At 45.1% G+C, this 13,949-nt stretch overlaps 1 protein-coding gene across 1 annotated transcript in view; it reads right to left on the bottom strand.

Annotated features, from left to right (window-relative positions):
• Positions 1–13,949, bottom strand: part of NLRC5 (NLR family CARD domain containing 5) — a 47,140-nt gene that overhangs the window by 8,221 nt on the left and 24,970 nt on the right. Inside the window, exons 22-41 of the mRNA XM_074913479.1 lie at positions 13,516–13,599; positions 12,673–12,756; positions 11,705–11,794; positions 11,533–11,595; positions 10,783–10,866; positions 10,228–10,311; positions 9,579–9,668; positions 8,536–8,601; positions 7,960–8,043; positions 7,800–7,883; positions 7,090–7,176; positions 6,560–6,640; positions 5,943–6,026; positions 5,452–5,535; positions 4,746–4,829; positions 3,996–4,079; positions 3,822–3,905; positions 2,997–3,080; positions 2,012–2,095; positions 1,063–1,146 (exon numbers count right to left, since the gene is read on the bottom strand). Of these exons, the coding sequence (XP_074769580.1) occupies positions 1,063–1,146; positions 2,012–2,095; positions 2,997–3,080; positions 3,822–3,905; positions 3,996–4,079; positions 4,746–4,829; positions 5,452–5,535; positions 5,943–6,026; positions 6,560–6,640; positions 7,090–7,176; positions 7,800–7,883; positions 7,960–8,043; positions 8,536–8,601; positions 9,579–9,668; positions 10,228–10,311; positions 10,783–10,866; positions 11,533–11,595; positions 11,705–11,794; positions 12,673–12,756; positions 13,516–13,599 (1,653 nt within the window). The remainder of the gene's footprint in view (positions 1–1,062; positions 1,147–2,011; positions 2,096–2,996; positions 3,081–3,821; positions 3,906–3,995; positions 4,080–4,745; positions 4,830–5,451; positions 5,536–5,942; positions 6,027–6,559; positions 6,641–7,089; positions 7,177–7,799; positions 7,884–7,959; positions 8,044–8,535; positions 8,602–9,578; positions 9,669–10,227; positions 10,312–10,782; positions 10,867–11,532; positions 11,596–11,704; positions 11,795–12,672; positions 12,757–13,515; positions 13,600–13,949) is intronic.

Here is a 13,949-nt window from a genome sequence, read left to right as displayed (position 1 = left end):
TAGAATAAAGCTGTATAACAAAAGTTCATATTTAACTTGCCAAGAAGGTAACTGCTACATCTTTTGAACCAGCACCCAGTGCTGGTAATAACCTGGGATCCTTTAGATTAGTCTTAACAAAGGGGCCTGGAAAACAGGGAGGCAACAGTGCGAGGCAGTGATGTGACTAGCATGTCATGTGGGTCCTGCTGCTGTCAGTGACACCTGAGCTGAGGACATGCAGGTATGGTGGATTTGCCCGTGCTCACAACAAAAGAGCACAGTCAGCCAGTCACTGCAAAATCAAAGGCTTTTTTTTTTTTCAAAAGCAAAGTACCACCAGGAGTCTGTCTCCAGCTCTGTGCACATGGGATCAGTTTGAGATGTCAGGAATGGTCTTAACTACAAAGAGTGGACAGGACCTCGTGTCTGCAGGTTTCCCACCACCTTTACAGAGAAGACAAGAACCTACACAGAAGACTGAAGTCTCCCACCACTGGGATTCCTCTTCCAAGATATCTTTTGACAATACCTTAGACACAGGGTAGAAAGCACACCACTACACTAAATGAGCCCCATGAGCTCTTCTAGCTCACCAATTTCTTGCTTTGCTACTGTAAAACAGTACAAGAAAGTCCTACATGTTAGGGGTCTGGAAAGACTCCCATAAAAGGTTTTAAAATATAACATCATTAAGTTCAGGGGGAAAAACTCAGAGGTGCCTGCAGTGAGGGACCACAAAAGGTGCTCATATTTACACTTAGATTACACCAGAACAAGAGGGCAGCCAGAGGCATTAAAAGCTAACATACTCAAAAACAACTTTAAGGGTTATTTTACAGCATATAGAATGCCTGGTTCATCTCTAAAGTTAACACTTCAAGAGATTATGCAAGAATAGCTGATGTGACTTGATGCAGCAAGGTAATTGTGAAGGGTTTTTCAATTCTGAGACACTTAAAATAACGTATAAACAAGAGATCAGTGCACCACTGCAGTCTATGCCTTTTCCCATGCCTTCTTTCAACCATCCTACATATTCCCAGGATATCCAGCTTTCCTGGGGCAGAGGCTGACACTTACTGAAGGATCTTCAGGCTGGTCATGTGAGGCAGACAGAGGGCAAGTTTCACTGCTGTCCTGTCTCCAAAAACATTCCTTGATAGTCTGGAAGAAGCAGAAATTAAATGTAACTGATGGTGAACTACAGAGCCTCATTCCTCACCTGTGTGTCACCCACACGTATCTGGGACCCTCATTCCTCACCCACATGTGCATGGGACTATGCTGAAAGGAGCAAATGTCCATGATTCAAAGGACACTGGGAGTGGGAAGAAAGAACAACAACGTTCTGTAATCCTGCAGCAGGAGTTAAAAAGGAACTAAAATGGACTTGCACTTCTCAGAAGCACAGAGATCTCCCTTCCCAACTAGGTTGTCCTGAGCTGGAATTACATCAAAATTGCACTTTTCAATACGTACCCTTAGCCCAGTATGCTCTAAGCTGAAGGTTATATGAATAGCTCCAGCATTTTAACTGTAACAGAAATAACTTTTTCTGATTTTTTTTTTTAATTATTTTATTTCTTTAACATGTCAGGGGCACATTTGTTCTATAAACTGGTCTGCAGTGGAATGACAGATAATACATCTGAGTAAAGCCCTTATCTGTCATCTTCCCTCCATTTTTGCAGCCATATAGATTAATGCTGATTTCTTAGGCAACACAGGCTCTGCACAGCCCATATGCCTGTGACACTGGCTATTAAACCACAGACTCATCTCTTCCCCACTGATACAGTCTGTATGGTTCTTGGGAATCTCCAAGAGATTGCAGTGAACAAGTAATCCCCAAAGCTCCCACACCCAGCACCACACATTCCTATCCCATGTAGCTATGAGTTTTTACCCTGCTCTGATAAGAATCAGTGGTAAAAATTATTTTGGCTTTACTGGAGACAAATTACATTTGATTTCTTTGCCTTGATTTTTGCCTAGCTTCATGAAGGGACATTGGAAATGACACACTTACAGTAACTCCTCAATGCACGTGCAATAGGCAAGAGCTTCCATTAGCTTTTCCCCTCCAGCAGGACTAGGACTGTTCCCTGAAAGGCTAAAATAAGCATGAAATACTCTCAGTGACCGAACAAGAACCAGAATGTATCAGTTTAAGATATTGCACTGTTTGCCTGGTGTGATGGGAGACTTGGGTCACTGCAACAATGGGCTACACAGGGCTACAGCGCTCTGTTCAGAGTCACAGATCTCTGGAAAATGGACCGACGATTTCTAGTGTGTTTTTGTCAAGTACCGAGTCACTACTGTCCCTGCAGGTACTGGAGGGCAGGAACAATTTTCCATCTCCCAGACAGAACTGGGAATTTCCTTTTCTTGTTCAAGTGGGCCTAACAGCCTGGATGCTCTAATTTCTGTTCCCTCAGAGGAGGGACAGTTTGAATCCATGCTTCTGTGAGAGAGCCTTGTCTAGAGATTATATCCTCACTTTGACAAATTCTCAATTTCACCTCGACATCCACCAGCAAAAGAAAGCAGTATAGCAACAATAGGGGCCACCACACCGGGAACCCCACATAGCCCAAGGAAAGGTGCTGTGTGGATGTATGAGATTTGTATGATTCCCCACAAGCTTGCAGATTTACTTTCCAGGACACAAACAAGCCAGGGATCTCTCTGTTCAAAGAGCTAGCAAAGGCTGGCAAGTGCCCACCGCTGTCTCTGGGGGTGACTGCACGAGGACATGGCTGTAACCTTCACCCTCAGAGTCTCTGCACTGGCAGAAAAAGTCACTGCCAGACCCAGCTGTACATGGGGAGTGCAGGAGAGAGAAAGCTATCCTTTCATTTGGTAGATTTTGTATCGGGTCTTCAATGACACTGAAAACGCTGGAAAGTGGAACACTGTACAAATGAAGGCAGCACAGGGCCTCCCACACAGGCTTCCTCACCAACTGTGGCCAAAACCAAAATGACTGCAAACAAAAAAAAGGGACTCACTCAATTCTCTTCAGGTTTTGCATTTTCAGCAGGACAGCAGCTAGATTTACCAGGCCTGGATCTCCGATCTTGTTGTGGCTTAAACTTTAAAGAAGACAAGACAGGCTGTGTTGTAAAAGAAAATGCTAAGTGCCAGGCAAAGTATGAGGTCTTATTTAATGTCTCCCATAGTGCCAGGCAAGTATGAGATCTTATTTAATGTCTCCCATCTGCTGGATGTCACCTCTGACCTTGGCAGCAGCATCAAAGAGCTGCTTGTCTCAACTATCTCATGAAAGACTAATAGCTGTTAATGAGGCATTAAAAAAATTGCAAAGAACAACTAAAATCACTGGATCTTGTTAGTGGGTGGGAAATTACTTCAGCCAGAATAGGAAGACAGCCAACAGGTGGTTATTATTTTCCAAACTACTACAGTGGAGAATGGACAGCATCTGGCTAGAGAGAGAGGAAAAAGACAGAGCAAGCCTGGGGTTGGCTCTAGGTTCACAACTTTTCAAAGCAGGGAGAGTCCAAGGCTCTCCCAGGAGAGAAGGGGGCCTCTGGCTCTGTCCTGGATCCCAGGGATTCCAGAGAAGATTTAAATCCAGAGGCTCTTTAATCCATTTTCTATGTGACTGCAGCAAAGTGGGGTTAGACCAAATTCTCCTCTTCTGAACATCAAGCTCTGATTTCCTCTAGCCCAAGGTACCTCATACATGAGCATTTTGCAACCTCCCTGCTTTTGTTACAACATCATATATAAGCACATCTGGGTCTCTCCAAATGTTGGCACTAGTGGTCACCTCTCTGCTGATAAGAGACTGCAAGAAAGGAGAAACTTACTTGATTTCCTCCATGTAGTGCATATTCTTCAAGGCTTCTGTGAGTCTGGAGCAGCCATCATTACCAATACTGTTATGGTTCAAGCTGGAAACAACATGCCCAGGAAAATGGACATTAAGCTCGTTATTCAGTACCAGAAGCTGGGCTAGAGGCGAGCTGCAGTCACATACTTACATAAGCCTTTTCAGAGATGGCATTTCACGAAGTCCCAGCACAAGTTTGGGAATGGCAGCACTGCTGAGTTTCATGTAGCCCAGGCTGAAAGATGAAGTAATGGAGGAACAACTAAGTACCCACAGGCAGTCATGTGAGCACTCAGAGCAGAGGAGAGCACAAAAAGAGTGGAAGAGGGAGTGTATTCTAATCACTGTGAATAGTTTTCAATTTTTTTCTCTAATGCCATTCTACTGGCTAATAAAATACCAAGAGAATCCCAAATGTCTGGAGCAAGAACCCAGCCCCTCGTGGAGCAAGGTGCCACTGTGACCACAAGATGGCAAAGCTCTCACAACAACAACATACATGGCCCAGTGGCACTTTGTAACGGAAGGATGCCTGACATGTAGGTGCCTGGAAACCACCTCTGTGCAGGACACCAGATCATCCTCCAGGACTGAAATGCTGGCTCTGGGATTGCTGCACAGGAAACACCACCTGCCCAGCTGGGACATGATCCATGCAAAAACCAGCTACCAAAACACTTGATTTCTCCACTGGACATTCTCTGCCACAGAGTACTGATTTTTGTCTCTCTCACTCATTGTTCATTGCAAATAGAAAGGAATTCTTCTTTCCTGTCTGAAGTCCTCCAGCCATCAGGAAAACTACATCTGTCTACAGTACAGGCAGAAGAGAGGCTCCAGTTTAACTAAAGCTTCTAGAAAGACCTGGTAGGCTCTGGACAACTGGTAACAACACACTCACTTGAGCTCTTCAATGGCCTGGCAATTCTGTAAGCCTGTGATCAAGTAATCAATTCCACTTGGCATAATACTGCTAGAGGTCAGCCTGCAAAACAGCAAGGATCAAATAAGAAGGTCAGGTCTCAGCACACTGAAAAAAGAGGAATTTACTTCTTCACTGACAGGCAAGCTGCCCCATCCCAAACTCCAGCACGCACAGACATCAGGGACCAGGGAGTTCACAGGGATGTCCACACCTCCCATGTACAGGACTACAAGGACTAGGTAGTTCAGAGATGTTCCCATGATGTTCATGTACCAAATAGCACAGTCTCAACCCTCTCAGCATTTCACTGGGCAGAGATACCCTTTATAAGCCTACCTCTCACTTACAGGCTGTTGAAGAGGGCTATGAAAAGGACTGAATGCTACTCATACCAGAAAAAGCTCTTTTACACAGTAGGGTGGTATAAACTTACCAAGCCAAGGTCTCAGTCTCAAACTGATTTCACTTCAAAAAAGGTGAGAGGAAAAAATCTCAAGAGATGCACATGGTGCCCCTTATAACCACCTTTAGCATGAACTGCAGAGAGCTGTTGAGTTTGCAGTCGAGACACAGCTCAGGAGAGATCACATAGATCACGGCCATATTCCAGACAAAGCATTTCAGAGAGATCAGGGTTGAGCAAACAATAAAGATGTGGAAAAGACCATAGCTGGGGACATACCCAAACTTCTTCAGCTCTGGAAGAAGTAGGAAAATCCTGAATAGCATTTCTGCTTCATCATTGTGGAGCTCAACATGAGACCATCTGCAAGAACAGAACAACAGATCTGGGCTATGTCCACTGATGATGGAAGGTCTGTGCCAAGTCCACAACTAAAGCACAGTGGTGCTGGGACACTGAAGAAGCATCACAACATCAATACTTGGCAAGGTCCCATGGGAACTCCCAGCCACGATAAACGAGTACAGGTTAACTGGGCACAGGGTCTCTGTTATTTTATGATTTAGATGCCTTCAAAGGATACCCCAGGAAGCCACTAGGTCTGTGGGTCTTTCTATTTTCCATCCAAACACTCTTAAGTAGGGAACCCAGAGGACAGGGACTGGGACCTTGCACTGGCCTCTCCCCTGCCCTGCTGTGTGCTCTCCAGCACACACAAGGACAATCTACTCCCTTCCCAAAAAAATTATCTGCAATGCCTGGTAACTCACCTCAGTTCCTGAAGCTGAGCACATTTTTCAAGAACCCTTTGGTAGAAGCAAACATGCTTGATTTCTGGTGTGTACAGGTTCAATCTGCAGGATACAAACACACAATGCGATTGTCAGTGACGATCAGCAGACACTCACTGCAGCGTCTGTGGCCCTTAGGGCTAGGCTTAGGAACAGACCAGAGCTTTGCAAGTGCCCTCCCTGAGCTCTCCTGCTATGTCCCATCTACACCACAGTCCAGTATAGAGGAACACAGCCCCTCCCCAGCTGCTGCTTTCTTTAGCTACACAAAGGGGAAAAGACACTAATGCTGTTCTCTCCTTATACATTCGTGCAGAAGCCAGCATATCTTAAGTCTTCAAAGTTTCCTGAGTGCTACTGGTCCTGTAGGGAAGGTAGGCAGACTTTTTTTATCTTGTGCAGGTCCAGCATGGGCCTGAAGTAGGGTGGCCCGAAAGACACATGCACATGATTACAGTTTCTTTCACATGTTGGCACAGAGGCACGCCGAGACTGAATCCATGGAGACCAGAGCCTCAGACACTCTGAAAATACTTTTCATCTCATGGTGAGTTCCAGAACAAGCAGAAAATAATGACAAACAGTCACTTTCTCACCTGCTAACAACTGATTCCACCTTCTCCAGGCAGTGTGGGAAACTTACACCTAATTGGAAGAGGGTTTTATCTTTACATATCCTGGAAAGATAGACATTAGAGAACATAAGCCTGTGAACTCTTGAGGGAAAGCAAATGCTATTTTCCAGAAGAAAAATCAGGAGGACTGGATGGGACAGGACAATGCTGGTGCATTAATGCTAACACCCATCTCTGAAGAGTTTTTCAGCGTTTAAACTAGTTCGAAAGCTAGCCTAATCTGGGCACACTTTCTCCCAAGGGAGACCAGGAACAGTCTCCTTTCCACTAAACCTTCTAAGCTGTGTGACCACAAATGTTCTAAGCACTTCTACCTGCCAGACATTTGGGCCAAACTTGCTTCAGGTTGGCTAATGGTTTACAAATGCACTAGAGACAGAGAATAAAGAAAAGAAGAGCAAGTTAAAGTGCTGGCTTCAATCCCATTTCCTTAAAAGTATCAGAATAAAAGAAATTATCTAATAGATACCAGAATTTGAGGTGTTACTTACGTGATCTCAGTAATATTTCCACAGGCCTGGACAGCCAGCTCAAGAAGGTTCATGACACTTTCTTTAAATACCCATGGCTCTTCTATGCTGCAAAGCAGAATATAGGCCACTCTGCTTTATTCACATGCACAGATCCACCTCTGTCTCTGTCAGCTGAGTGCTCAGCACTCTAATATACACAAAAGGCTGCTCTGCTCATCAGAGTAATGCCTACATAGGAAACAGGATGCAAACTGGGAACAAACAGAGAAGTAGCCCAGCTCCCCTGCAGAGGAGGACACAGACATCAACTTCCTTCCTGCCTACCACTGACAGCAATGAGAGGGAGACTGGCCCTTGTGCTCTAACACAACACATTTTGGGGGAAGTGAAGAATTCGTTACCCAGGTGAACTGTGGGATGCTCTGGTGAGACCTCTGGCGAGAACACTGTAGGAATGTCCTCACCAGAATTAACAACCTTCTTTGTAAGGCAGGTAGAGGTCTAGAGACAGCACGGTTTATGACCACAGCTCTACCTGATGCTTAGTATGAATCAAGGAGATAAAGCCAAAATACCAGTAACTTAGAGTCACCCATGGGAATTTCTCTACCTACACAGGTACTACGCTACCTATCTTTGGAATAAGCACAGTTCACTTTTGTTTTTGATGAAAGACCACCTTAGATGATCAGAACAGCCTCAGATCAGTATCTAAAACAGCACAGTACCTGATTTTCAGAGGACCCAGATTTTTCCTCAGTGAACGCAAAAGTCTTTCTGCAGCTTGGACTGTCATGTTGTTATTTGAGGATCTAGAACCAAAGGCTATTGTAATGAAAAGCTTACAAACAAGACCACCCAAATGGGTCCACGCAGCCATTAACTCACATGTACTCTGTCAGACCAGTGCACTGTTCCAGGAGCAAGAACAACTTTTCCAAGTGCTCTGGCTGGAAGTTGCACTCTGTGAGTCTGAAAGGAAGCAAAAGAGAGCAGTCTTAGTTCCTTACAACAAGTTCCAGTTCAGGCTTTCTGACTCAGAAATCTCGGGTATCACACAGAGAAAGGATGGCACCAAAACCTTAAATGTCTTCCAGGGCTTCCAAAAAAGATTGTGGCAATACTTTAAAAGCATCTGTTGCAATGTTCTGATACAGCATACATGTATGCCAACAGGGCAGCTTTTTGTAGCACCCTGCCCTGTGCCAGAGACTGTAGGCACACCTACACGTTCCTAGGTGAGGAACAGTCAATGAGGGAGCAGTGATAGAAAGGGATGTGTGATCCTCAGTGACGTAAGAAAGCTCTTCTCAGAAGGTGAAACAAAGGAAATGTATCACCTATTAGTGTAAGATATCACCATACTAGAAGCTAGGGGCTACAAGAGATTTTGTCTGCCTTGTCCCTAGAAAAAGAACACCACCTTTGTCGAAGAAATCACCAAAAATAAATCTGTACTATTACCTCAAAATCTTTCTCGGGTCATCTCTGCTTGTCAACTTGATGATTAAAGTCGCTTTGGAGCACAAACTGCACAAAAAAGATACGTCGGTCTAAGATTTGGAGGGAAAAGAACTTTTTTTTCCAGTGATGAGAATTTAACAATACATCAAACTGCACAAAGCAACACAACACAATAGTGACAGAGGTACCTGGCCCAGCCCACCTCTCCCTACAATAAACCAGTGCAGGGAAATGCTTCAGAAAGGTTTCACTAACACTAAATTGGCATAAGGCAGCACTGGTGGTTAGAGAAGCAGTCCTGATCTGACCTGCTTTCCTCTGCCTCCTCCTGTCCCTGCACTCCCTGCCAAGCTCTGGAGAGAGCTAAAACAGGAGACTGATCTGCTTTAAAATAGCCCAGTCAAAAAATTCAGCACCCACATTTAACTGCAGGAATGAATGCAAGTGACCCTGGTTAAATTTGGTTCACGACAGACCAACTGGTCTGCATTAACATAAACACTGAGGAGGGCAGATATGCAGCAATGGCCCAGCCTTGTGGCTTCAAGCCATGAGAAAAAGCAGTTCATGCCAGTGCAACAAGCCCAGAGTACATGGGCTATTTTTGCCAGAGAGGAAAGGAGATAAAGATGCAAATCCAAGTGAAGAACATTGGAAATTACTTTCAACAGACTCATGCTGAAATCTCAACATATTGCAGTGAATTAGGGACCACATTTTTACAGAGCAAATGCTGACTCCTGCCCTGAAGAGGTTAATTTACAGACAGATACATACATGACAACAATTAGTACAGCTGAATACCTGTGTCTTTATACACAAAAATTACTTGGCCCTGTGGAATAACACCTCTGCTAGCTTCCTCCTTGGCAGCCATGTTTGGCCAGTAGAAACGGACATAAACAAAAGCTTTGCATACACTTGTATATAAAGGTAGCTGAAAACACGGTTCTTATTATTATTACCTGAAGATCACAAACTTTTGATAATGAAGGGGAAAACATGCAGGGAAAAATCAGAAATTACGGAGGAGAAACACACACCTGACTTGAACTTCAGTGGTATTTCCAGATGTGGCAAACACACTTATGAGATGCAGAACTCCATCCTGAGAAATCCTGTTATGGCTGAGACTGCACAGAAGAGAAGGAAGGCGTTAAGAGTCAGCATCTTCTCAGCCAGAGGCGAAATTCAAGTTGGCACGGAAGGCAGAGCACTCTGTGGGGTGCTAGGCCCCTTTAGCTATGCTAAATGCACGAAACCCCTCTAAGACACCGCACTGATTTGGGTGATACAGCCCATTTACAGCTTGCCTCTGCTGGAGCAGCTGGAGGGGAAAGGCTGATGTAGAGCTCACAGCACCTACGGGCCATGAGTTATTCAAAGAGGACAAAGTCAACATAAAATTTTTGAACTGAAAACTCAGGAGACTGAGTCAGCTTCTGTCACAATAGCCCACTCTGGGCCTCGTTATCTCCTGCTGATGCTAATAGAAAGACTTTTACTTACTTCAGCAGGTTTTGGATCAGACCCTGAGTTGTCCTGGCCTGGAGGTCTTGAGCTGTGCTCATGGCTCACTCAGACCTGACCTCCTAAGGCAGGAGTGGGCAAGAAGCATGACAGCAGCTTCAGGAGGCATCGTGTGAACACCTTTCTGCTGGGGCACCTCATATTCACACTGTGTTTTCTTACTTGAGGGAACAGGTAACAGGCACTCGGTGCAAGTGGTCCAAGAGGCACCTCAGGCCTTCATCTCCCAGCTGATTCCTGGAGAGACTGAAAGGCAAAACAGTAAGATGGCCAACCAAGACTCTGCCTTTTCAGCAGCAATGCTCCTCTGAAAAGCTTTGAAGGAGAAAGTCGAGTTTCCTGGGCTTAAATCTCAGCTCAGCCATTAAAGGTCTGTCTAAAACAAATTGCTGTCCTACAAAGCTACCTCATGCATAAATAACCTCCAGAGCAAGCTCAAATGAAGAGCTCTGAACACAAGCTCAGAGCAGAGCTCAGATAAAGCAACATATGCCTCAAAACAGCCACAGAGTGAAAATCCCAAGGAAGTTGTCCCATCAGCTTAATATATGTAAAAGACCTGTATAGTTACTCATTAATTTTCTCTCTGAGTAGTCTGATGAGCACATGTACACACAGACAGGCTGGGAAACCCCAAGCAGTGCTGAACCATGCCAACCCAGCTCTCCCTCAGCGATTCCTCCTCGAGGTCATGGTTAGAACCCAAGCCCCACTTACTCTACTTCAGCCAGCCACCCATGCTGCTCCAGGACTCCGCAGAGCTCATCAATCTGCCCTTGACCGATGGCACAGTCCGTCAGCCTGCAAATGAGACAACAAGAGAGTTAAAACACAACCAACAACCAGGCTCAGCCTGAGCAGAGAGCTGCCCAGCAGCAGCTGCATTTTCACATCGGTCTCTGTGCAGCATTCACTGAGACGAATGCCCTCAGCTGTGCCAGTGTTTTTCTCACAACACCTCTCTGACGTTAGTAATGACAAACCCCATGTTGTAAGTGGGAAACACTTTTTGTGTTTTTTGCTGTCTCCTTGGTGCCTAACTGGAGACACGTTACAGTCTTCTTTACAGGGGCACCCTGCAACCATCACTCCCAGAGAGGCTGCAGACATGTACCACGTACACATCAGACTGACGCTCATATGGAGACTATCACCCAGAATTTGAGGCACACATTTGGAAAATCTGGTGGCTAGGGCTCAATTCAATTGTGCAGTAAAATTCGGCGCTACTCAAGATGATCATGGTGGCCACTCAAGACAGGCACAGGCCTCTGCCTCTGCCATCCCAATGCATCTAAATAGTACAGAGTTGCTCTTAGGGAGATAAATTCAGCCCCAAAGCTTCAGCTACTTGCCCAAGCTCTTTGACTACCAGCCCATGAGTTCATACAAGATTTAGCTACCTGCACTAGCATTTCAAACCTAATCAAAACAAGTGAATTATAATTAAGTGTTGTGTGCCAGTACCTGCAGGATGTCTTTTGGCTTCGCTTGCTTGCTCCTAAATGCAAAAAAGCATTTTCACTTGACCTGCAGCAAACACAGAAGACAGTTCTTCAGCAACACCTTTCAAAGATGACAAGCTCTGTAGTCACTTTAAAGCTAAGCTGCTGGGCTCCAAACAGTCTGAGTGTCTTACCGGACTTCTACCACTCTGATCCGCTCACAGAGGTTGATGGACTTGATGAGTAAGACAGTGCAACATGGGGAAAATGTGTTATTCCTAATGCTGAAAAGGAGCAAAAAGAAAGAACAACAAAATCAGCTCCCAAGAGGATACATACAGCCCAATTTTCCCACTCCTTACTTTGAGATGCCAAAGGCTTGATCCACCTTATTTAACTCAAGATCGGTGAGCAAGGTTCTGAAGTTTTGAGCACTGGCACCTAGTGTTCTTTTAACTAAAGGAAGGTCTCCTTTAGTCTCCTTTGACTAAAAAGAGAGTACAGACCAAGGGTTTACACTGAACAACTCCTCTTCAGGGCTACTGGACTAGAAATACTGCATGCTGGAAGCAACCTCCTGAGTGAGCAAATTCAGCCTCTCGAGATACTGCAGCTCCTCCACGCTACAACATCTTGTAAAAGATGGCCAAGCTCCTTCTGGGCTTTTTGTCCACGTGTTGGGAGTGCCCTAGCCCTGACAGCATCTCTCTAGCTTGAATTTCCAGCCTAGATGGCTGATACATCGCCAGGAAACACTTGGTGTCAAGTGTGGCAGGATGCCAGATCCCCGCAGGGCAGAGCTGGGAGATGCTGACCACACAAACAGGTGATGTGCTGTCACTGTCTGTCAAACAACAAGTCCTACATCTGTTACAGATGCTCAAGTCATGCTCCATGGGACCTGCTAAGTGAGGATTATCTGGGATGCTGTGTCCTCCCGTCCTTTTCTCTTTCCCTCTTTACATCATTAAAGGAAAAAGGTTCAGAGCTGCTTTGGTTCTAGAAACAAGACAGGAATGGGTGTGAAAGAGTTTCTGCATTTTCTTTGCCTAGCTAGTTAATCTACAGTTACTGATTAATGTTCCTAAGATATGCTGTGGCATTAGCACTTTCCAAACCAACATTTCATGGCAGCAGTCAAAGCAGGGACCCCAAAGAGTACCTCAGTAGTGTCAGGTGACAGAGGTATGGCAGGAAGCTCAGTAATCTCTCAACGCTCTGGTCACTCAATGAATTTCCAGACAGACTGTAAAACATGGAAGGAAATAAATTCCAAGACAAACCGGGACAATCTATAAGTATTTCTCTAAAATCTACATGGACATGCACACACAGATGTTCATGGGGGTGTTAGGGGCAAATTCTGGAAAAGGACATGTCTAGAAACGCCCTGAAAGTTGGGCAAGATTTAGTCCTTACAGGTGGATCTCTGTGTTTCTCTACATCCTATAGGCAATTAACACTGCAGTTTTAAGAGTCTTACTTTTCCATTACTGTAAATCTGTAAGATGATGCAGATTTGTTTTGTGCATGCAATATGGGTATTATGTTATTTTTAATTGTTGTTACTCAGTTTTTGTTCTGACCAGTATTCTAATTTTTTTGGCACCCAGTTCCTTCCTGGAGTGACCAGTTCTTTCAGAGTTCAGTTCATGGCTCATGGGCCAGGTCCTCTTGCTCTGCCTACACTGCAAGCCACGGTCTCAAGGAGTAGATGACAACACTTCTTCCTAGCCACATGATTGAGGAAGACTATGAGAACACATATGTGTTCTGGGGTGTTTATAAACAGACATGGTAGACTTACTCTGTTTGAAACAGAGAGGACAGTAGGAGGTGTGGGTTTATCTAAGCATCTGGGGAAGTTTTGCAGGGATTTCTAGGAGGCTGTGGTGAAAGGAAAGCCAATTTACACAAGCTGCTAACCTGAATAACAACCCTGTATTTGCGGGCTGGGGAGACAGACAGACAGAGAAGGCAGGGTTGCTGAGTGCAGAACACTTACTCAATTTCTGTCAGATGGGGACATTGAGCCAGTATCTGGCACAGCCTGGTCACGTCCTCTGGACCCACTCTGCAGTCCCTGAGACTGAAGTAAAGCATGCACTCAGGAGCTAAATATTTCCCATGAGCACGGTATGGCAACACTCCATATCCCAGAGCCTCACATCCTAGGATAAGGCCCGTAGCAACCCTCTCACTTCCACTACAGATATTTTGCTACCCACAATCTAGGACTGAGAAGTCAAAATCTGTGACAACCAGATGATTTCACCAGCTCTGAGGTGATTCAAGAGAGCCAGTCCATCAAAATACCATGTCACTTTGGGTGTTACCTCCCTAGAGCCACATCATTGATACTTAAATTGTCTCAGGAAACAGGACAGCATCTTTCCCTGCTCAGCAGTTTCAGCTCTCCCAGAACAAGGCTGGAATTGG

The sequence above is a fragment of the Athene noctua genome, chromosome 9 (genome assembly GCF_965140245.1).
Source record: "Athene noctua chromosome 9, bAthNoc1.hap1.1, whole genome shotgun sequence".
Lineage (NCBI taxonomy): Eukaryota > Metazoa > Chordata > Aves > Strigiformes > Strigidae > Athene > Athene noctua.
Note: the sequence above shows the minus strand (reverse complement) of the source record. Positions and strands in the feature narration are given on the sequence as shown.